This window comes from Caretta caretta, chromosome 13 (genome assembly GCF_965140235.1).
Source record: "Caretta caretta isolate rCarCar2 chromosome 13, rCarCar1.hap1, whole genome shotgun sequence".
Classification (NCBI taxonomy): domain Eukaryota; kingdom Metazoa; phylum Chordata; order Testudines; family Cheloniidae; genus Caretta; species Caretta caretta.
Window position 1 is genome coordinate 18,986,634 of NC_134218.1, and position 23,465 is coordinate 19,010,098.

A 23,465-nucleotide genomic window follows, 5' to 3' on the forward strand; every position below is an offset into this window, starting at 1 on the left:
TTGTACATCCACTTTATGATGATTTCGTCTAGACTACATTTCCCTAGTTTGTTTATAAGAATGTCAGGTGGGACTGGATCAAAAGCCTTACTAAAATTAAGATATATTACTTCTACTGTTTCCCCCCATCCAGTAGGCCAGCAGCCCTGTCAAAAAGGGAAATTAGGTTGGGTCTGCATTATTTATTTACAAATTCATGTTGGCTATTCCTTATAACTTTGTTATCTTCCAGGTGCATACAAATTGATTGTTTAATAATTTGCTCCAGTATCTTTTCAGGTATCACATTAAGATGACTGATCTATAATTCCCTAGGTCCTCTTTGTTTCCCTTTTTTAAGCGTGTTTGCCCTTCTCCAGTCCTCTGGTATCTCCCCCAACCGTCAGGAGTTATCAAAGATAATTGCTAATGGTTCCGAGATTGCTTCAGCTAGTTTCTTAAGTACTTTAGGGTAAATTTCATCAAGCCCTGCCAACTTGAATACATCGAACTTGTCTAAATATTCTTTAAGCTGTTCATTCCCTATTTTGGAGAAATATTTTCCCTATATGTGAACAGAATTGTCAACTATATGTTCTAGTTGCATGACTCCCTTTGTGTCCCCTTTGTCTTCAAATTGGGCCTCAGTTACACCTGGACAAGCCACAGAAGGCTGAGTCACACATATGTAAATACATGTTGCACATATGTAATTTGAGGATATGATTGCACAGGTGTTAAAAAGGCAGCATTTGGTTTGTGGAATCATTTTTGCTGGCAATGATACATGAGCCAGGAAGAACCCAACTTAAATCTCAGATCCCAGGCTGAGTTCGTGACACCGTCAATTAAAAATGTGAAACAGAAATAACTTTTTACTTGTAAACTGAGCAAATTTGATACAGAAAATTCACTGAGAAAAATAAGTATGGAACCCCTGTGAAATCCTTATTTTTTAATAAAGAGTAGAATCATACTTAAAAATTAGTGCTTAATGTCTAGATTAAGTTTTAATATTCAGCATATTTGGACAAGATCACAAATTATACCCAAACTATTTTTGTTCCATTTTACATATCCTGTGTTAGAAGTATATTGGACTGGAAATTATTTTTGGTATACTAATTTTGATGTATATTAAATTGGCACAGGTAAAAGAATGCTGCACAGAGAAAACTTGGCAAACTTCTTTCAGTTGTAATGGTTACATTTTAAACAACGTAGGGGTCCTTCATATCAGCAGTTGTTTTGAAAAAAAATTAGGTTTGAAAACTTTGTCTTAACAAAAAGGATTGAAGCATCTTAATCAGCAGGGATCAAATTGTGATACCCTTATTCACATTGACGAGTACTTATTCCTGAAGAAGCCCCATACTAACAAGCATGAGCAAGGGTATCTCAAGTCTGGCTCTAGGTTTACGGTATAGAAATTAGCAATTTTGTGTTTAATTCAGTTACATCTGACATCACAATCCCCACTGTTCAAGCAGTTGATGGCCAAACTAGCTCACTGTTGATTTGGACTTAGATATGGCAAAAATCCCTCATGAAGGGGTACTTAAAACTAACTGCTGTGATGATGGTGGCATTAATTACAAAGGAATGGAAGTAATGTCAGGAAATGAGACAAAAGCGTGCTTGAGAACATGCTGTATGATGGCTCAGAGAGCATGTTTTCAAAGGCAAAAAAATCCTGTCAGTCAGCATTTCTGAGGCAGTTTACTGTGGCTAACAAAGCCTTGTACCAGAGACAAATGATTACTAGAGTGTGCAAACTTCAGGCACCCTTTACAGTGATTCCAAGATGGAACTTTCATATTGTATATATGGTGGTAGCTGCTGGAAGCACAGCAGGCTGGAAATCTAGTAATTGGGCCTCTGAGAAGCAGGTTGAGGGAGTCCTGGAAACTCAAGTGGGACACAGATTCACAGGAAAGAATTGTACTGTGACCAGAATTGAAAGTGGCAAGCCTCTAAGCTGTGTCTGCATATTTAACTATAGGTCACATATAAGAACCGAGCAAATGATTAATAAGGGCACTGGAGCATTATTTCATGAATATTACAGTTTTATAAATAATAGTAGCAAAAGCATTCATAACTTAGATTAGTGAAATGGCTAGATGCATCCATTTACTTAAGGATGCCTATCATCAGCAAGCTAATAACCAGTTTTTTAGCTGTTTGCCTATTAATTAACTTATTTAAGTGGTTAATGTATACAGAGATTTAGTTTATTTGTATGTTTTATTTTCTTAGCTGTACAGCAAAAAGAGATCACCCAGAGCACTTCCACATCAACTATCACCTTAGTTACAAGTACTCAGCCTGTTTCTATGGTTACCAGTTCTGGATCTTCAAGTACACTTTCTTCTTCAATTAATACAGATTTGCCAATAGCAACAGCTTCAGCTGATGTGGCAGCAGATATTGCAAAGTACACTAGCAAAGTAAGTTCTTGAGCAGGGTTTTCTTCAAAAAATTATTTTGAAATAATTTGTGTCTCAACAGATTGTAAGGGCCTTATTAAAAGTGCTATAATTTGCTGAAATTCAGAAGAATGATTTATTATCTATTTCGGCTGGTATTAATAAGGTCACAAACTAAAATCATCAATCGTACTCAGAAAGATGAATTTCAAACGAAGGTTTTATTTTAAGCATGGTGAGTTATGTCATATCATTCGCCCCTTGAACTCTCAGGACACTGATCTAAGCAATATGGACCAGGTTTAATTTAAAAAAAAATGGGAGAGAGAACAAGGTACACTAAAGATTTATTCCTTTTTGTTCTTCAGAGGCCAAATTCTGGTTTTGTTGACTTCAGTGGGACCAAAATTTAAGCCTAAAAAGCTTGTCTCCAGTGCAACTAAAAGTCAGCAACTTTCACCAGAGGTCTTAATACAGTCCTTTACCATATGGCTAAAAACCATGTGTTAAGTCTTTGAGTCTGATTTGCCCCTCCTGCATTTCACTTTTGTGGGACTACTCTTGTGCGTTCTAAAGAGGGGACAGATTAACCAGTAACAGAGAGCATCATGATCCAGTGGCTAGGGTACTGAACTGGAAGTTAGGAGACTCCAGTTCTATTCCTGGCTCTGCCGTTGACATGTATGACTATGGGCAAGTGAATTCAGTGTTCTGTCCCACATTCCCTATCTGTAAAATGGGCACATTTTGCTTCTAGTTTGGTTCAGCAATCTGTAAATTTTAGCCACATGTCATATACACTGTACACTACAGTTATTTGACTACCACACTACTATTACAGTAGTGTCTCCTCCCATATCCCCATAACTACTCTCCTTTGTTAAATGATAGGCAATCTAGACCATATTTTTTATATTTCTTCATAGAAGAGTAAATCTATAATCAATCTTAAGAAATAATTCTCATGAACACTGTGGAATTGACTTTCTGTAGATCTCTGTTAAATAAATAAATATGTTCCTATTTTAAAACAATGTGTATTTTCATCATATGGAAACTTCATTCAAGGTATAGGTTGGACATTGCTCAAAGAATGAAGGAGTTATGAGTATGTGTGCGGCCTTATTTGGATGTAATTTATGTATACAGTAGAGGTTTGTACATACGATTGGTTTGATTTGATGAAGAACAAAGCTTCTCTTCTAAAAGAAGCATGAGACTAGAGCTTCACATATATTAGTTGAGAAGAAGTGCAGTATTTTATATATTCAACATTATTTCTTATCTTGGGACTAATACATATGATAATGCATAGAGATTGACTTAATTTTAACTACAATGTAAAATGCAGTTAATATATACACTGTACTTGCGGATTTCTTTCATGTTATTCGGGAATCAGTGCCTCTAGTTACTTGCCAAGATGAAACCTCAGGGCTCTATGGCATTCTTACAACATGTTACCACCAAAGCTGTTCTATTCATAATTAGGCTTCCCATCTCCACTTCTCTGCCTTTCAGGTCCATTCTGCTGAGTGCATTAAAGAGCACGATTTTTATATACTTCTGTATCCTGCCTTTTTGTAAGAAAGGAGCCAGCAGTCAGTATGGGGTGTGGTGTGATGTGATACACTTGTTGTCATAAAGAAACCAAGCTCACGATGGCATTTTGTTGGCTGATCGTCCAACAGAGGGGTAATGATGCCATCACTACTACAGCCATCCTTTTTAAGAAACTGATGGATATTGCAGGTTTCAGAGTAACAGCTGTGTTAGTCTGTAGTCGCAAAAAGAAAAGGAGTACTTGTGGCACCTTAGAGACTAACCAATTTATTTGAGCATAAGCTTCCGATGAAGTGAGCTGTAGCTCACGAAAGCTTATGCTCAAATAAATTGGTTAGTCTCTAAGGTGCCACAGTACTCCTTTTCTTTTTATGGATATTGCAGAATCAGTTGGACAGTTAAAAATACTGTATTTCAGCCTTTTTAAAATCTGGGCTCAGTTTTATATCCCTTGGAAAATCATTTCAAAATCATGATCCAAAATCTCTTCATAATCCTAACTAGAAGTTTTTTTTAAATGTACTCTGATAAATGTATATAAAGATATGTGGCATTGTTGACAGCAGTATAAGTTCATTCATGCAAGGGAAAAAACGAGTAAAATGAATGTATTGGTCATTAAAAAATAGACTTTGGAAAAAAGTGATTTCTCTTTTTCAGATGATGGATGCAATAAAAGGAACAATGACTGAAATATATAATGATCTTTCCAAAAATACCACTGGAAGTACAATAGCTGAGGTCAGTATTGCTTTCATCAGAGCATATTGCTTTTTTTAAATCTTAGATAATCATCAAACATTAAAAAAAAATCCTTTTTTTAAATAATAGGGAAAACTTGGCCTGTATCTATGCCTAAAAGAAATTTTGAACTAAGGCTGCCTTTGGACCCTAACTTCTTTGCTGTCAAAGCTATAACTTTTGTCACAGATACAAGTACCTTTGTTGTTGTTCTGTGGTAGCACCTAGGCGTCCTTGTTAGAGACCATACCACATTATGCTAGGGACTGTACAAACACAGAACATTACCATAAAAAAGTTGAGCACTTCAGCCTAGCTCAAGAGGAGATTTTTTTCTTTTTTGGCTGATTTAAATCCAAAACTACGCTCTATTGTAATGTAGCATTTTATGTTTAGTTTCATTTTGTTTTAGACACTTGCACTTTCCCATGATCACATTGTAGAAACCGCAGTGTAGCTTTGATATTTCTCTCCAAAGACTCCTGATTATTTTATCATCATTCATCGTTTATTACACCGGATTTTTCTGTTGCAGTGTAAAACTCTGGATTTATTAGATGAAAGGATTGTATTTTGTGTTAACTGCTACGGTTAGTAGTTATTTTCAGAGGTGATATCTCACTGCTTTTATGTGTTTTCTTTTAAAAATTGAACAAACTTTATTATGTAATGCAAACTGCCTTAGAACATAAGCAAGAGAAAACTCTGGAGGAGTGACTTCTTTTAACCCAGAAGTGGAGGAGTATGTCTACACAACAACAACAGAAAAGCCCAAGGCGGTGAATCTCAGAGCCCAGTCAATGGACTCAGGCTCGTACTTCGGGGCTAAAAGTAGGAGTATAGATGTTTGGGTTTCAGCGGGACCCCGGGCTCTGAGACCCTTTCCCCTCATTGGTTTTTGGCTGGAACCTGGGCTCCAACCCAAGCCTGAATGTCTAAACTGCTGTTGTTAGCCAGCTAGGGCAAGCCCCAGTCAGTTGACAAGGGGTTCTGAGACTTGCTGCCACTGATCTTTTATTTTTTGCTGGGTAAAAAACATATCCAAAATCATCCATTTGAGTGATTATGTCCCCAGTCTCTGTGCTTCTTAAATTAATAAGAAGCATACTTTAGAATACTTGGGCCATTTAAAAAAATTTTTAAGACATAAATAACTACAGTCAAAACTGAGGGATGTGGCTTAGGTTCAGATCAGATACATTTGAAGCCTGACAAATTTTAGTCCAACAGTTTTTAGAGATAAGGTGCCTGATACTCCATTTTCTTACATTTGTGTAAATTGGGAATGACTCCATTGTTGTCAATAGAGTTATGTTGGTGTAAAAATAATGGAAATAAGAGAAGAATAAGACCCAAGTTGAGCAGCACTGTTTTGAGTTTTAAAACAAGTCTCGCCCTTGTTTATGGTAGGAAACACCCGCAAGCAAGAGTTTGCTTTGTATCTCTCTTATTGATGCTTATGGATATTCTGGAACCTTGTTTAATTGGTCAGAATGCTTCGGGCCTAATTCTCATTTACACTTAAGATCTCTTTGCCAGAACAATGTAAAAGAGGCCTTAGTGTAAATGAGAATCAGGCCCTTTGTCTCTAAGCCCAATTTTTCTAAATGATTAGGTAGCTATGTTTTATATACACCAAATTTGTATTTTCCATTTTATTAAATCTTATCTCTTCGATATTTCAGATTCGTCGTTTGAGAATCGAAATAGAGAAACTTCAATGGTTACATCAGCAGGAACTCTCAGAAATGAAACACAATCTTGGTATGAAAAGTACAGCCTAAAATAATATGATTTCAAGAACTCTGGTGTATGTTTGGTTCATTTATGCAACAGTACAAATTGTCCATGTGTGAAGGGTTAGAAAATAGAACAGAACGTGCTGTGCTGATGTTACTGGGCATGTACCCAGTAATTTAGACAGTTGCTGTTTTACTGAAAACAGCAGTTAAAAACAGTTTTGAGTTTAACCAGTGAAACAGAGTTAAGCTTGGGAAAAGGTTTCTGAGAAAGAGTATGTAACCTGGTCCTCACCATGTGGATCATTGGATAACCTCTGTTAAGAGACCTAACTTATTAATGAATGTTTTGACCTATTTATTTTGGGCTATCTGTTCACAGACACAGTACTAACAGTAATTAGAGCTATGCAAAAAAATTTCAGCAAATAATTCACCAAACAGGCGCTTTTGGTGAACTCAAAACCATTTGCGTATTGGTGTTGAATTAGCTGAATTGTTTCAACTGGACCAAAAAAATTGAAATATTTCAGAAATATAAAAACAAAATGTTTTGTTTTGACCTGACTCAAACTATTTCATTTTAATGAAAGGAGAGGAAACTAGATTCACAAAATGGCCAGGAGTGGGGGAAGGGCCTCCCCTATAACTTTTAGCTGAGTGGTTAGGGAACTCACCTGGGAGACCATGGTTCTGTTCCTCTCTCTGCCTAATGTGGAAAGGGGATTTCAGCACTGGAGGTGAGTTCCCTAACCACTAGATTATCGGCTATTTGGGTCTTTCTCAGTATCTCCTGTGGACACTGTTCCACTTTGTATAAATATAAATAGTTACTGGTTCAAGGACTTGAACTTGGGTCTCCCACATTCTAAGTGAGGATCTCATTTTCAGCCAGCCTCCACTAATGTACCCACAAGGTTTGGGCCTGCTCCCAATGAAATTGGTGTGTGTGGGGTTATTGGTGACTTCAGATTCTTTTTTGACTCAGTGTAACTGACTCTGCATGCATTCGATGAAGTGAGCTGTAGCTCATGAAAGCTTATACTGAAATAAATTTGTTAGTCTCTAAGGTGCCACAAGTACTCCTTTTCTTTAGACTCTAGGACAGTGTTTCTCAAATATGGCCACCAGGGGCTTTTCTTGCAGCCACAGCCTCCTGGGTGGTGTGGGGGAGTGGGGGTGAAAGCAGTGGTTTGGGCCCTGGCCACTTCTGGAGACCGAAAAGCTGGAGGAGCAGACAGCCAGTATGTGTTCCCCACCTTCCCAGGGGTGTGGGGTTGGACTTCAGCCCAGGGGTGGTGGGTGGCAGGCTCCACCTGTGGGCCTTTGGGCTCCATCCCCGGGCTCCATCCTCAGGCATGGGGTTTTGGGCTCCATTCCCTGGCTGTGAGGTGATGGGCTCTGGCCCTGAGCTCAACCTCTCCAATCACCCTTGGCCTGAGTGCCTGTCCCAGTGCTGCACTGCCTCCGTAACCACTTCCTTATTCAGGGCTTAATTTGTCTCTGGGCTTGCTGGGACTGAATAAGTCTGCTGTGAAAGTGATATTTGTATTATGGCTGTTGATTAACCACAGTTAACTCACACAATTAACTAAAAAAAATTAATTGTGATTAAAAAAATTAATTGCGATTAACCGCAGTTTTAATCGCACTGTTAAACAATAGAGTACCAATTGAAATTTATTAAATATTTTGGATATTTTACTACATATTCATATATATTGTATTCTGTGTTGTAATTGAAATCAAAGTGTATATTATTTTTGCTTACAAATATTTGCACTGTAAAAAACAAAAGAAATCGTATTTTTCAATTCACCTCATACAAGTACTGTAGTACAGTCTCTTTGTCATGAAAGTGCAACTTACAAATGTAGAATTATGTACAAAAACCCTGCATTCAAAAATAAAACAATGTAAAAATAAAACAATGTAAAATTTTAGAGCTTGCAAGTCTACTCAGTTCTACTTCTTGTTCAGCCAATCGCTAAGACAAAGAAGTGTATTTACATTTGCAGGAGATAATGCTGTCCTCTTCTTATTTACAATGCCACCAGAAAGTGAGAACAGGCAATTGCATGGCCAGGTATTCAAAACGTTTGTATGCCCATTCATGCTTCGGCCACCATTCCAGAGGACATGCTTCCATGCTGATGACGCTCATTAAAAAAAGAATGCATTAATTACATTTGTGACTGAACTCCTTGGTGGAGACTTGTATGTCCCGTGCTCTGTTTTACCAACTTTCTGCCATATATTTCATGTTATAGCAGTCTCAGATGATGACCCAGCACATGTTGTTCATTTTATACTGCTGGCGGAATTTTGCACCAAAACATTAAAAATTCTGCATCAAAAAATTAAAATTTCTGCACATGATATTATAAAATTCTGCAAAATTCTTCATACTTTATTTGTCAAAATAACACAATATAATCACTCTGGTTTCAATTATTTTGGTAATTTATTTAAACTACTATAAAGTGGATGGAGAATGGAGGTGGGGCGCATTGGAAGAAATTCCGAAACCCCCTTGCCTAACAGTAATGTAACTAGGTTTGACTCTTTATCTCTAGTTATTAATCAACAAATATATGCATCCATATTGTCAGTGTTACATCATAGTCAGCTGAAGACCAAGGAGGGCTGGGGAATCAAACTCACATTGCAGTTCAAAAATTTAGACCAATTCTAATCACTAAAGCACAGTCAGCATTTATAAGGCCATCCTGTCCTTTACACCACTCTGGCAATGTAAAGGAGCTTTAAAACTTTTACACCTATTTTATACTCCTGGGGGAATTCACAAAGAGAATGGGAGCAATTCACTGAGAAGGCAGGTTGCTATATCCTGCTCTGCCTGAGGGGACAGTGCCTGTCCCACACCTACCTCTTCAGAAACACTCCGAAGCCCTGCCCCTCCACACCAAATGTGCTGCAATAGCGAGCAAGAGGGACAGAGTATCTCTCTCTCTCACACACACACACGACTGCACAGCCCCCCTGGGTGGTGATTTACATCTCTATTGGCTGCTTGGAGTGCCCGAACCAACCTGCCTGTGCTGCCTAGGAAAGGGCGCATGACCGTTTTTGCGACTTCCCATTGCTTCCCCATCAGAAGTCATTTTTCTGCGGAGAAGCAAAGAAACCTGCAGGGGACATGAATTCTGTGCATGCGCAGTGATACAGAATTCCCCCAGGAGTAAAAATTTTAAGAACACTTTCATTGCAGATTTCACAAAATGCAAAGAAGGTATCAATGTGAGATTTCTAAAGATAGCCTCAGCACTCGACCCAAGGTTTAAGAATCTGAAGTGCCTTCCAAAATCTGAGAGGGATGAGGTGTGGAGCATGCTTTCAGAAGTCTTAAAAGAGCAACACTCTGATGCGGAAACTACAGAACCCGAACCACCAAAAAAGAAAATAAACCTTCTGCTAGCGGCATCTGACTCAGATAATAAAAATGAACATGTGTTGGTCCACACTGCTTTGGCTTGTTATCGAGCAGAACCTGTCATCAGCATGGACACATGTCCCCTGGAATGGTAGTTAAAGGATGAAGGGACATATGAATCTTCAGCGCATCTGGCACGTAAATATCTTGCTACACTGGCTACAACAGTGCCACGAGAACGTCCGTTCTCACTTTCAGATAACATTGTAAACAAGCGGGTAGCATTATCTCCTGCAAATGTAAACAAACTTGTTTGTCTGAGCGATTGGCTAAACAAGAAGTAGAACTGAGTGGACTTGCAAGCTCTAAAATTTTACATTGTTTTATTTTTGAATGCAGGGTTTTTGTACATAATTCTACATTTGTAAGTTCAACTTTCATGACAAAGAAATTGCACTACAATACTTGTATTAGGTGAATTGCAAAATACTATTCTGTTTTTTATAGTGCGAATACTTGTAATGAAAAATAAATATAAAGTGAGCACTGTACACTCTGTATTCTGTGTTGTAATTGAAATCAATATATTTGAAAATGTAGAAAACATACAAAAATATTTAAATAAATGGTATCCTATTATTGTTTAACAGTGCAATTAATTGTGATTATTTTTTTAATTGCTTGACAGCCCTAATTTGTATGTTTGTTAATATCACTTTTCCCAGCAGACTTACTAGCTAGAAAGTCTTTAAAAAAAAACAAAACAAAACACACAACCAGGAAAAAAAAGCAAAAGAAACAATAAGAAAAAAGAAAAGAATGTACAAAGCACCTTGTGTTTCTATTCTGTTCAGGATCAGCAAAGAATAGAGACAACTGTACATTATTTTTATTACTGAGCCTGCAAAAAGAAAACCCTCCCTAAATAAATTATAATGATTTGGACATGTATATGTGCATATTTATTTGTTTTTCCTAAAGTTAATTAAGTATTTTAGGAAAAAATGTCAGAGCAGCCGCCAGCAAGAGTTGGTAGCTGCAGTCTGAGACCACCAAAAATTTGTTGAGAACCCTTGCTCCAGGATAAAACATTTATTTTAAAAACTGACTGACAGATACTCATCTCTTTATGCTACTCTGGCATTGCAAAGGGGCCAAAACACTGACTTAAACCAGCAGTTGAGGATTCCGCATCATGGGAGATTTTCAGTAAGAACAGAACCAGCATTGCTGGCTATAGGACACCTCTTCCCAGTCCCCACATCTCCACCACCATGTAGTCCAGGAAATGAGGGCATGGTTAAAGTACTGCTGTACTTCAGTGATCACTGGCTGATGTAATGATTCCTGGGGGAAACTTGCAGCAAAGCACAAGTTACAGAATTCCTGAATCCCTTTTAAATAACATGTGGTGTTGAACTGGCCTGAGGTCCAGGGGACAAAGTTGTGTAATAGTATCTTATTTCATCCCTTTGTGTCCTGTGAAGCTGTGCTGGAAATAAAGGTTGGGGGATTGAATTTTGGCAGATGCATAATTCTGAGTGTTTATCTCATTTTATTCATCGAAGTAAATATGACTTTCAAAGCTTTCTGGAATCATTTTGGCTTTGGAACTTTAACCCTTGTTACAGTTATGTCCTGGGAGAGCCATGTTTGCGAAGACATTCAGACTCTTCTGTCTAAAGGAGTCAGGATACAGAATTGATGGATTTGTGTTTCTGGGAGGGAAGAGTGTGATCCATGGTCCTGTTTATTTGTTGAAAACTAGTTCACAGAGCAGTATTGAACTCTTGGCTTCTGAGGCCAAAGGCTGTGCAAGGCAGCTGCAGCAGGTGGGGAGTACATCTTTATACCACATGCAGCACAATTGAGGCATCAAGGAGCTAACTGTAATAGAAATAATAAATAATAATAGAGGGTAAAAATGATGGCCCAAAGATTTTGAGCCTGGTAATTTGCACCTTACCGATGGAGAAATATACACTCATCTTTCTTTGTGTCTCAACTAGAATTGACAATGGCAGAGATGCGGCAAAGTCTCGAGCAGGAGCGTGATCGTTTGATTGCTGAAGTAAAGAAGCAGCTGGAGTTGGAGAAGCAGCAAGCTGTGGATGAAACCAAGAAGAAGCAGTGGTGTGCCAACTGCAAGAAAGAGGCCATCTTCTACTGCTGCTGGAATACCAGCTACTGTGACTACCCCTGCCAGCAAGCTCACTGGCCTGAGCATATGAAATCCTGCACACAGTCAGGTAATCTGCCTCTGGGAAGCCTACCTCTCAGCTGCTCAGAGTGATGAAATATGGGGCAGTGGAATTGGTGTCCGTTTATGTGTGCACAGATGTGCCAGTGGGGAGGGGTGAATGTGGATTCCAATGGCTATATTGTATAAAACTTTTTTTTTATTTTAGCTACTGCAACACAACAAGAAACAGATACAGAAATGAACTCAGAAACATTAAATAAATCGTCCCAGCCCAGCTCCAGTGCACAGCCTCCATCCACAGAAACAGCCAGCACCCCAAAGGAAAAGGACAGTGCAGCTGATAAAAACAAAGACTGTGTTACAGTGAGTATCACTGCAGTCACTTCAGCCTAAGAATGTGTCTGATTTCTCTTAAACCTGAGGCTAAGGCATCCTTGGGACATCAATAATTTTTGGCCCCTTGTACATTTCTAGAGGGTCATTTTGTGAGTGAGATAGGAAATAGTATTTTTCCTCCATCTTGACAAAACTATTACATTTGGAGGGAGAGAAGCAGGATGTCCTCCAGGATCACCCCTTCCCCTCCACTCATCCCCAGTAAGACCTTACGTTGACTTGACATCCTTCCAGCCAAGGGGGACTGGACCTGTCTCCCTCCAGGGCCCATCAGTGTTGCTTCTGGTCTGGATCTTTCAAACACAATACAAATTGCCTTCTGGGCTGAGCAATACTGACTGCAGCACTCACAAACACTGCTGGATCTACAGTTAAGAGAACAGCGTGCAAGCATGAAATCCTCCTTGCCATCTACTCTGACAGTGTTCCGCAGGCAAGGGTGAGCAGGTACTCTGATGCAAAGGGCCCCATCACTGTATATACAAGATAAATGTCTATAATAAGGATTCCACTTTATAGGCGGGTTTTGACTAATAACCATTTCAACAGTAATGCTCTTCCTCCCTGCCAAGAAAAGGCTATTAAAGCAACAACTTTATTGGGGGCTGGCCCCTCACAATATCTCCCCCCACCCATTCCCCCACTTCAATGTATATCTCATTGACAATGTCTGAAAATGTTACAAACAGAAAATATTATGTTGTAAAGTATTGTGATTCCAGCATGATATCTCATTGAGCTAGTCCTCTAGAGTGGGAAGTGTGGTGCTCTAGAGAACCTGTGTTCATTTCTGGCATCATTGGTAACATCTGGAATTAGATCTCCAGGTTTGATGTGGTTTCTAAGGGAGTAACTTGGGGTGGAACCATATTTGAGGAGAGAAAAAGGCAGTGTGTGTTTCACTTGAATGCACTAGTAAAACTGGTGAACTCTATTGAGCTTCACTGGCTCAGTTGATGTCCGTACACATTGTTTGTGTCAATACAAACTTCTTTATCATGCGGTGTTATTGCGGGGTAGGGAGGGAGAAAAGTCATTTACCTAAGACTTCTGCCATGGAATGTTTCATTTTTTAAATTTAGAATTTCTTTCACATAGTTGTTCTACCTGAAATATCATGCTGTGTACATTGATCATGTTCATAATTTGAATTTTGTTTTAACAAAAGTAACCTGTGAATTCATTAAGATGCAAATTTTTAACACAACATCCAACATAAATTTCATATTATAATAGTAATAATAAATTAGGTGGAATTTATGTAAAAGCTGAGACTTTTACTGAGGTTACCTGTGCTGTCTCTGCAGATAGCAACAGGTGTGACAAGCAACCAGCCTATAAAACTGGTCCAGGTACCGCAGACCACCACCTATATTCCAACTACTCAGCCCACAATTGTAAGTACATCATCATCATTTAAAGTCTGCAATAGAACTGCTCCTGGCATTAAAATAGCTCAATATCTTTTGGGGGTTGTTTCCTGTCTGTTGCTGTATCAGGATATGAATTCACTGGTATCAAGTCTCAATTTGCAGTGCAAAATGCCTTATTTTGCTGTGCAACATTCCATCTTTCTCATGCCTTCCATTTTCATCATTTGGTTATTACAAGGAACTGGGAAAAGCCACTGGGCATATATACTTAAGGCACTGAGGATAGTCAGACCATCGTCTGCATTAGAATGTTAATGTTGTTTACCCTTTTGATTTTGGTTATTTGACCAAGACATCATGGTAAATATAGCATTTATTTTATGTAGCATCTTTTCCTGTGGTATCCTAAAGAGCTTTGTATAATATTGCTATATTAGAGTTCTAGCCTTATGTTGCAGTAACTATGAAGGCAGAAGGAGCAGCTAATCTGCATTCATCAGTATTGTGTCTCAAATGTGTGTCATCAGGACCTGTGTAACTGAGAGAGGGAATGATGGCTATGTCAATGGGATTATCCCCACTTTTCTTTTTTCCACTCCAAATGTGCCAAAGGCACTTTAATCTTCTCCCGGTGCACCCACCAGAGATGAGACAGAATTGAGCTCCATTTAACGTTTAAAGCTCCCTAACATAGCACTTTAAATTCCATGTAATGCTCCCTAATGCTGCACTTTGATTTCAATGTGGAATCTGAGCTGAAGTTCATCATACCAACAGGGAAAAATGCTAGTGTCTCACTGACACTTAGCATCATATATTCCCCATTTTTGGGTGGTGGACAGTAAAAGTAACTCAGCCAGTGTTCATATAGCTGGTTTAGTTCATTTTCATACTGTGATCTTAATGGTTGCTTTGTTATAGAAGTTATTTGTGTTTTTTCATACAGTGTTGCACAACCATCGTGTCCCATCCATTAATTCTGTCATTCTGAGGATATTCTTGCTGGATGTCATGATTTACAAAAACAGAAACCCCTTCCCAACATCTGTTTCATTAATTTAATCACAACTGAGGGCACTCAGCACCTCTTAAGAAAGTACTTAGCACTATTGCAAGGTTGGCCCTATATTACCCTGACAGACTCCCAGAACCAGTGAGAAGCCATGATAACTGTTCTGAAATCAGACTGCAGGCATCAAACCAAGTTAGTTTCTTTGTGAAAAATGCCAATGCTCCAATATCCTAAATTGGCCTCTTCGACCATTCAGGAAATGGCAGTAACTTCCACAATTGACCTACTGAATATGGAGTGTGTATGTGACTTGAATAAAAAGGAATCTGAAAACCCTAAAAGGTTTTAGGTTCTTGCTTGTACGTGCACATACTTGCATCTGCTCTGCACAGCTGCAAACAACTTGTGTGTGCTAATACAGCCACGTATCCTTTAAATAGTCTAATGCCTGAGCATGCACAAATGTGTACTTTTGTGGAGAGGCTTTGCTGAAAATTTAACTCTGAGGAAATAACCACAATACATTTAAGGAGTCTTAACACATACCACACCTTGATCAGTAAAATAGGGATTAAAAATTAGAACTATTCCCATCTGAATATGTGTTTTTAAAAGATCCAGATAGCAAATTTAAGTTCCTTACTTTTACTACTAATAGACACTTTTCTAGGGGCGTTCTCAACTTGCTCCAGAATTTATAAATTACGTCAACATAGCTACATCCATCAGGGGTGTGAAAGAACCCACACCCTCACCAACGTAGCTATGCCGACCTAAACCCCAGTGCAGCTATGTCATTGGAAGAATGTTTCCATCAATGTGGCTAACTTCATTCAGGGATGTGGTTGGTGTTTCTACACTGATGGACAAACTCCTTCCATCGATATAGGCTGTGTCCATGCTACAGGTTAAGCCAGCATATGCTGGCGCAAGCTATGTCTACACTTGCACTTTTGTTGGTCAGTGGTGTGAAAAAACACACTCCTGCCAACATAGCTACTGTCACTCATTGGGGGTGGTTTAATTATGCTGATGGGAGAGCTACACGGAAGACCTTACAGTGGTGTAGCAGCAGCAGTACAGCTGTGCCACTATAAGATCTCTAGTGTAGACATAGCCATAGTCTCTGTAGCATAGACACAGTCTCACTTTCTAGTTCTCTAACTACCAATTGGTTTCCCACTTGAGGGTCCTTACTCTGAACGGCTTCCAATAAACCTTTGCACATCTAAAGTCATCCTGATTACTAAATGGCTTTAGTCTTGAGTTTACTTAGCAAACTTACTCCATGTTTGGTTTTTTATTCTTCTTGGAATCAAAACAGTGCTAAATCTGTCATCTTTCCATTTCTGCGGAAATGTTGCAGCTTCTGCAATGAACTGAATTTATCACAAATATTCCAGCTTTTGAAGTCCTACCTAGCCAGGACAATAGCTACATTTGCTGAATACTACCAAGTCACCAGTATAAAACACTGTGGAAAATGTGCATTTCTTTTTCTGTCTTCTGTGGAGTTTTATATCCCATGTCAGAGGGAAGACATGTGCATCCCTTTCAGTTCCCCAGAAAGCCTTTGCTCCTTGTTTCTTTCTCTTTAAAGCCTTCTGAACTGAAACTGATACAGCTATTTGATCAGCAGTTGGGCTTCAGGAGAAGTGTGTCAGAACATACTTTACAGATTGCTCAGTACTGCAGCTTCCAAACTGACTTACGTTTCTGGAGGAAGGTTAAAGTACAGAGATCTGGTTCCCAGGTCTGCCAAAGATTTGGTGTGACCTTGAGCAAGTCATTTAACCTTTTTGTGCCTCTGTGTGTCTAGCTATAGAATAAAATACCTACCAGACAGGGTATCATGAGACTCAATTTGCAAATGTGTATAAAGCACTTTGACACCTTCAGTTGGAAACCGTGACAGAAGTTCAAAGTTTTATTCTAAATTAATGTATTTACTGAGCTGTGTCTACACTATGGACCGTACAGCGGCACAGCTGTACCACTACAGCTCTGCCGCTGTAAGGTCTCCTGTGTAGCCGCTCTTTGCCGGCAGGAGAGAGCTCTCCTGCCGGTATAATTAAACCACCCTCAACGAGCAGCCTTAGCTGTGTTAGCAGGAGACACTCTCCTGCCTACATAGCGCTAGCCACACCAGCACTTTTGCTGGTGAAAGTTATGTTGGTACAGGGGTGTGGTTTTTTAACAAGAAAAGTTTTACCGACAAAAGTGGTAGTATAGACAAAGCCTAAGAGTGGCAAAAGGCAATTCCCAGTAATAGTAGGGTTTTGTTATTAATTGATCTGTGCAAAGTATGTTTGCAGTATTATAAATGCTATTGTTTTTATCCAAACATATATTTTTCATTCTCACCTGTGTGTAAGCGCACACGGGGGGGATCTTTTCTGGGGAGAACAGTATTAATGTAACTGTGAAACCCAAAATGCACCTGTAAACTCGTATGTTTTGTATTCCAATTCGATTAGTCACAAATATGTTTTTCCAGGTAACAAAGGATTTTCACAGTCCCCTTCTGTATTAGTTTCGGGAAATGTACCACTGGATGGGCTAACTACTGAGAACTGAATTCTTCAAGAACAGGCAGAATACTTACAGTACCCATAGGAACCACCTGTCCCTGTATCTGTGTATAGTATAATAATTGGCTGTAGGGAAGTTGAGGAGATGTTACACTCTGCCTTTTGGTGGGGCAAAAATGTGGTAAGAAAAGGTGATAAATCCTAAATAAAAGATCCTACTTCTAGTTTTTCACTGGAAAATAATGGGCTCTATTTCTGTGGTGGTGTGAATGTGACCTTTAATATAACAATATGTGTTTTGCTTGGTTTTAATCCACAGACCATTCCTGTAGTGGTAAGTCCTTCTGCTGGGACAGTGGCAATGAGAACTGGAGTTCAGTATGTTCAGACCACAATGCCAGTCCAAGTACGAAGAGTCTAACTACTAACAAGAAGCCCAGGCGACTGTTGGAATAAATAACTAATAAAAATCTGTCTAATAGAAATGTGAAATAAACACAGTTCTTTGGATTAACCTCAAAGGTTCAGACTTTAGCTTTGTATATGTGTACAAAGCATTAACTACACTACATTAATGTAAAGCATTAGCGCTGGCTTTAAAAAGCTGAGGACAGGTAAGATCCATGTTAAATCTATGCTTCAGTTGTAAATAATGTACAATTTGTGGATGTCATTAAAGTTAGAGTACCATCTCCTTTTTATATTTGTATTGACTTTAACTTATAAAGAGTGTTTGAAGTTGGTAAAGGAAAGACTAAAACAGCCTTATCATGAATGAACATTGAAAACTGGACTTAAGGAACTGCAGTTGCACATAAAATCACTTACTTTTTAGTTATCAAGAGAGAATCTGATCTTCTTAATTTGCATTTGGTAATTAAAACAATTGTGCACTTTGAAACTCAATTAAAATTTCTTTTTGTGCAACTAAAGTTAAAAATGTACCTTTTAAAAATTCATTTTATTAGGCAAATTATGAAATTTCCAATCTGTGGACCTGAAGTACACAAAGAGGGTATTTTTTGTTTTTTACAGTGACCAGACTGTTAAAAATTATATTGTTTACAGGAAACCAGCTTAAATTTCATTCAGCCTAACAGCAGAAGAGTAGAAATAATAATACCAACTAGTTGGTAACATGATTTCTGATCAGTAGTATCAGATGTGAGAAAGGTGGATTTTTTTCTTATGGTTCATAGTTCAGTTTTTTTTAAAATCCTCTATAAAGAACTTTGAAATGCTTTTCAAATGGAACAAGAACTTTGATTTGGAGAAGACTATGTATCAGGAAACATGGGCAAAGGACTTTTGATGCTGGGCTAGAGCATGTATTATTTATATGATGGAATTTATGTTTTTATGTAAGCATGAAACAGTACAGTATGAGAGAAAGTAACCCATGAAAATTCTGTCTGTTACACTTATACTGTAGTATCATTTTGTATGTTGTGTAAAACGAAAGCATTGAACAAAGCAAAGGTGATGTATGTATATGAGAAAATTAATTGTATTATATCATTCCAGTACATTTTGTTGTACATTTTAGTCATGTTGATTTCTCCCATTGTTTATAAAAGGATGCAGTTTGTACAGTCTCCAGCTAGTTACCCACATTAGAGGAAGAAAATAATGGAGAACAGAATATTCGTGAATTGCAGTTGTGTCAAAAATAGCCTAGCTGGCCTTATTTGTGAAGCATAATTGCTTTTAGCATATGGAAGTATTTTTTCACATTTTCTTTGTATAAAATTTGTATTAAACTTAAATATCTTTTTGATTATTGTGTTTCTTTGTGACTGAGACAGGTGACACACTCTATGCTTTGGGTTTCCCCAGTTTTTCAGGAATCGTCACAATTTTTTATTAAACTGTTTTAGAAAAATGGTTTGTGTTCCTAGATCTCCGGTTTCCTTCTATCTGGATGAATGTTTATTTCTGCAGTGTCCAGATCATGAAAATTTTCTTCATGTAGGATCTTCAGATTGAGAAATTCGGCAGCTTGACCAATGACCAAGTCTAGTCCAGGATGAGAACAAACAAAGCTATGTTTGCAATTTGTCCAGTGAACAAGGGGCCACTATGCATAAAATGTGCAGTCACCTTCATTTTTAATAGAGGTGTATGCCAGGGAGACTACAGGCCCCAGCATTAATTGTTCTAACACCTGATCACTTGGATCAAGGCTAAGCAGCACATGCCATTTATTGTCTCCACAAATTGTATCCATATGTTTAAAAATGAGGGTGGCTGTTGGTTATATTGCAGAACTTGTAGGGGAAGCTGTATTTTGGCAACCCAGCTTTACAGACTTAATGTGCTCACTAATTGCCATGTCCCAAATTAATATATTAAAAGAGCTGCAATGAAACTGAATATAATTAAGAGAAACAGTCTTACCAACTCATGATTTTGTGAGTCGCACAGTATTTGTTGTCTGTTTAAAAGCACCAGTTTCTGGAGTGATATTACACAAGAATGTCAGCTTACTTTTTAAAATAAGTGTCTAGTCCTCATGGGCTCAAAGAAAAGCGTAAAAGCGTTTTAAAAAGTGAACCCTAAAGGCTCAAAAATCAGAAGGCAAATGCCAATCCCTCTCCCCCCCCCCATTACTATTTTAAAAATCACATTACTTTGAAGCCAATTTCATGTTTTGGGGCTTGTCTCATGATTTTTAATTGCTTAAGATGGATAATACTGTAAAGTTGAAAGAGTTCCAGAAAGAGGAATGCATTAGCAGGTATATTCTAGGCTCCCACACAGTTTTAACTTAACCTGGTAACATTTTAAAACTATAAACTTCCTTGTCTTTACTAAGATTTTAGCTCATGTTAGTTAATATGAGGTAGTTAAAAATCAGAGCTATCCTTCACTCGGAAAAAAGGTATGTTCCTATTACTGAACAAAGTCATTATGTTGCCTTGTACTAATGTGTGAGAAGGAGAAGGTTGGGCCAGTCTACACTGCAAAGTTGTGTTGGCATAATCATGTCGGTCAGGGGTATGAAGAAAAAAACCCCACTCTTCCTAGCTGACATAACTGTGTCAGCAAAACTCTCACTGTAGACACAATTGTGCTGGCAGAAGAGTGCATCTGTCAGCAGAGCTAATACCATTTGGGGAGGTGGTTTACTATGCCCAGTCAAAAATGGACCCTCAGCACTGCTGACCAGGTCATTAAAACTCCAGTCTCAGCAGGGCTAAATGGCTATGCATGGCTCCCAGAAATGGCTGGAATGTCCGGCTTCTAGGCACAGGAGCAGCCAGGGGGGTTCTGTGCACTGCACCCACCTTGAGCACAAGCTCTGCAGCTCCAATTGGCTGGGAACCACAGCACCTGCACGCATGGACAGTGTGTAGAGCCCCTTGGTCCCTCTGCCTAGGAGCCGGACATGCTGGCTGTTCTGGGAGCTGCCTGAGGTAAGTGCTACCCAGCTGGAACCCAAACCCCCTCCTGTACCACATTCCAGGTGAGAACCCCTCCTGCACCCAAACTCCCTCCCAGAGACTGCACCTCAGCCCTTCACCCCCTCCTGCACCCCAACCCCCTGTCCCAGGTCAGAACCCCCTCCCACACCCTAACCCCCTCCCAGAGCCATCACACCCCCCACACCCTAACCGCTGCCAAGTCCCCTCCTGCACCCAAACTCCCTCCCAGCACCCACACCCTTCCCCCCGACACACACACGCTGTAACCCCCAGCCCTTCACCCCCTCCTGCACCCCAAACTCCTGCCCCAGCCAGACTAAAGTGAGGGAAGAGGAAGTGGGCGGCGCCTCCGAGAAGGGGCGGGGCCGCGGGGAAAGGGTGTTCCGTTTTGTCTGAGGTGAGAAAGTTGGCAAGCGTCGGGCCCGCCCCTCAGGGGGTCGCTCTTACCTCCGCACTGGCCCGCTGGGGGGCACCAAGTCCACGTACAGTAAGTGGGTTTTGCTGGTGAACCCGCCAGGGCCGGGCCGTCAACCCGGGCAGCTGCAAGGCGCTTTGTCCCGCCAGAGAACGCTACCACCCCCCGGACTGCGACCCCCGAGCGGGTGAGGCGCGGCCACCCCGGCAGACGAAGCTCGGACGGGCCTCGAGTTAAACACCGCCCGCCCCCGGCGTTTCCCGGCTGCCCTCGGGGCAAAGCGCTCCCACGAGCGGGCCCTCAGTCGAGCCGGGCCCAACCGAGGCCGCCCGCTCCCACGGCGGGGGAGGGGGGGGCACGACTGGGCGCGTGAAGGTGGCGGCGGCACGCGCCTTCCCAGGTGCTCCCCTCCGCCCACCCAGCCGCCTTGATGGGCTTGCGGTTAAGAGCGGATTGGGCGATTGCCCTGGTTGGTTGGCGGGAGGGCGGCCCCGGCTCGTTAGCGGCCCCTGCGCGCGCGGTGGCTGCCCTGCGGCAGCCTGTCAAGTGCTCCGCCAGTCCCTCGGCGTCCTTCGCGCGGCGGCGCCAAGCTGGGCGTTTGCCTGCGGCGCGGGGCGCCAGGGAGCGGTTGGGTAGGGCCCCTCCCTGCAGGGGCCCGGCTGCCTGGCCGGGGGGGGGTTTCACACGGCGGGGCTAATGGTGGTGTTTTGTTGCCATCATGTGGCTGCATGGGGGAACTAAACTAAAGTAAAAGCGCGGCCAAAAAAAAAAAAAACACACAAAACCTTTATAAGGGAGAGATGGAAGGCAACAACAGCCTAAAACTGGGGTAAATCCAGGGAACGCCCTGTGCAAATTTTTTATTTTTTTTGCAAAGCATTAGTTAGCTCAAAAGAAGCAATTTTGTATATCGACATATGAATGGCCATACTGGGTCAGACCAAAGTTCCATCCAGCCCACTATCCTGTCTACTGACAGTGGCCAATGCCAGGTGCCCCAGAGGGAGTGAACCTAACAGGTAATGATCTAGTGATCGTTCTCCTGCCATCCATCTCCACCCTCTGACAAACAGAGAATAGGGACACCATTCCTTACCCATCCTGGATAATAGCTATGAATGGACTTAACCTCCATGAATTTATCCAGTTCTCTTTTAAACCCTGTTATAGTGCTAGCCTTCACAATCTCCTCAGGCAAGGAGTTTCACAGGCTGACTGTGCGCTGAGTGAAGAAGAACTTCCTTTTATTTGTTTTAACCTGCTACCCATTAATTTCATTTGGTGGCCCCTAGTTCTTATGGGAACAAGTAAATAACTTTTCCTTATTCATTTTCTCCACACCACTCATGATTCCATATACCTCTATCATATCCCCCCTTAGTCTCCTCTTTTCCAAGCTGAAAAGTCCTAGCCTCTTTAATCTCTCCTCATATGGGACCTGTTCCAAACATCTAATCAGTTTAGTTGCCCTTTTCTGAACCTTTTCTAATGCCAGTATATCTTTTTTGAGATGAGGGGACCACATCTGTACACAGTATTCAAGATATGGGCGTACCATGGATTTATATAAGGGCAATAAGATATTCTCCGTTTTATTCTCTATCCTTTGTTAATGATTCCTAACATCCCGTTTGCTTTTTTGACTGCCTCTGCACACTGCGTGGATGTCTTCAGAGAACTATCCACGATGACGCCAAGATCTTTCTCCTGAGGAGTTGTAGCTAAATTAGCCCCCATCATATTGTATGTATAGTTGGGGTTATTTTATCCAATGTGCATTACTTTACATTTATCCACATTAAATTTCATTCATCAGTATTCTGAATTAAATTTGTGTTGAGATTATTCACATGCTGGTGATGGGCCACAGTTTGGTTTCACAAAATCAAAAGCAGAGGTGGTTCAGCTCTAGATTAGGTTTTAATTGAATGATTAGCAACTTGTGGAGAGAGAGCTAATAAAACATATTTCTGGTTTTGATACCTCTTGCCCAACTGTTATATGTGATTTAAGCACTATTGCTTGGCCCTATACAATACGCAAAGCGTTTGCTTGCTGCCTAAAAGATGCAGTTAAGTGAAGATGTATGGATAGACCCTGAGGATGATGTCAGTTTAGGAAAACTAGGTGTTACGTGCATTTGAGTGTTCCTAAGGCTCACAGAAGAAGTGGCTCTTTAAAAGGGATTTGAATAAGAGGGTTGGGGGCTTTCGGTACTGGGGTTAGGAGATAATTCTGTGTATAAACAACATGGAAGGAGGTGTA

At 40.3% G+C, this 23,465-nt stretch overlaps 1 protein-coding gene across 7 annotated transcripts in view; it reads left to right on the forward strand.

The window, feature by feature from the left end:
• Nucleotides 1-19,137, forward strand: part of ZMYND8 (zinc finger MYND-type containing 8) — a 124,714-nt gene extending 105,577 nt beyond the window's left edge. For 6 of the 7 annotated variants that reach the window (XM_048819509.2, XM_048819512.2, XM_048819515.2 and 3 more), the window contains 7 exons: nt 2,239-2,429; nt 4,632-4,712; nt 6,398-6,476; nt 11,855-12,094; nt 12,254-12,411; nt 13,752-13,841; nt 17,680-19,137. In XM_048819509.2, coding sequence (XP_048675466.1) covers nt 2,239-2,429; nt 4,632-4,712; nt 6,398-6,476; nt 11,855-12,094; nt 12,254-12,411; nt 13,752-13,841; nt 17,680-17,781 — 941 coding nt within the window. In that variant the 3' untranslated portion in view covers nt 17,782-19,137. The remainder of the gene's footprint in view (nt 1-2,238; nt 2,430-4,631; nt 4,713-6,397; nt 6,477-11,854; nt 12,095-12,253; nt 12,412-13,751; nt 13,842-17,679) is intronic. The other variant, XM_048819511.2, reaches the window with a different exon arrangement.
• The last annotated feature ends 4,328 nt before the right edge of the window (nt 19,138-23,465 follow it).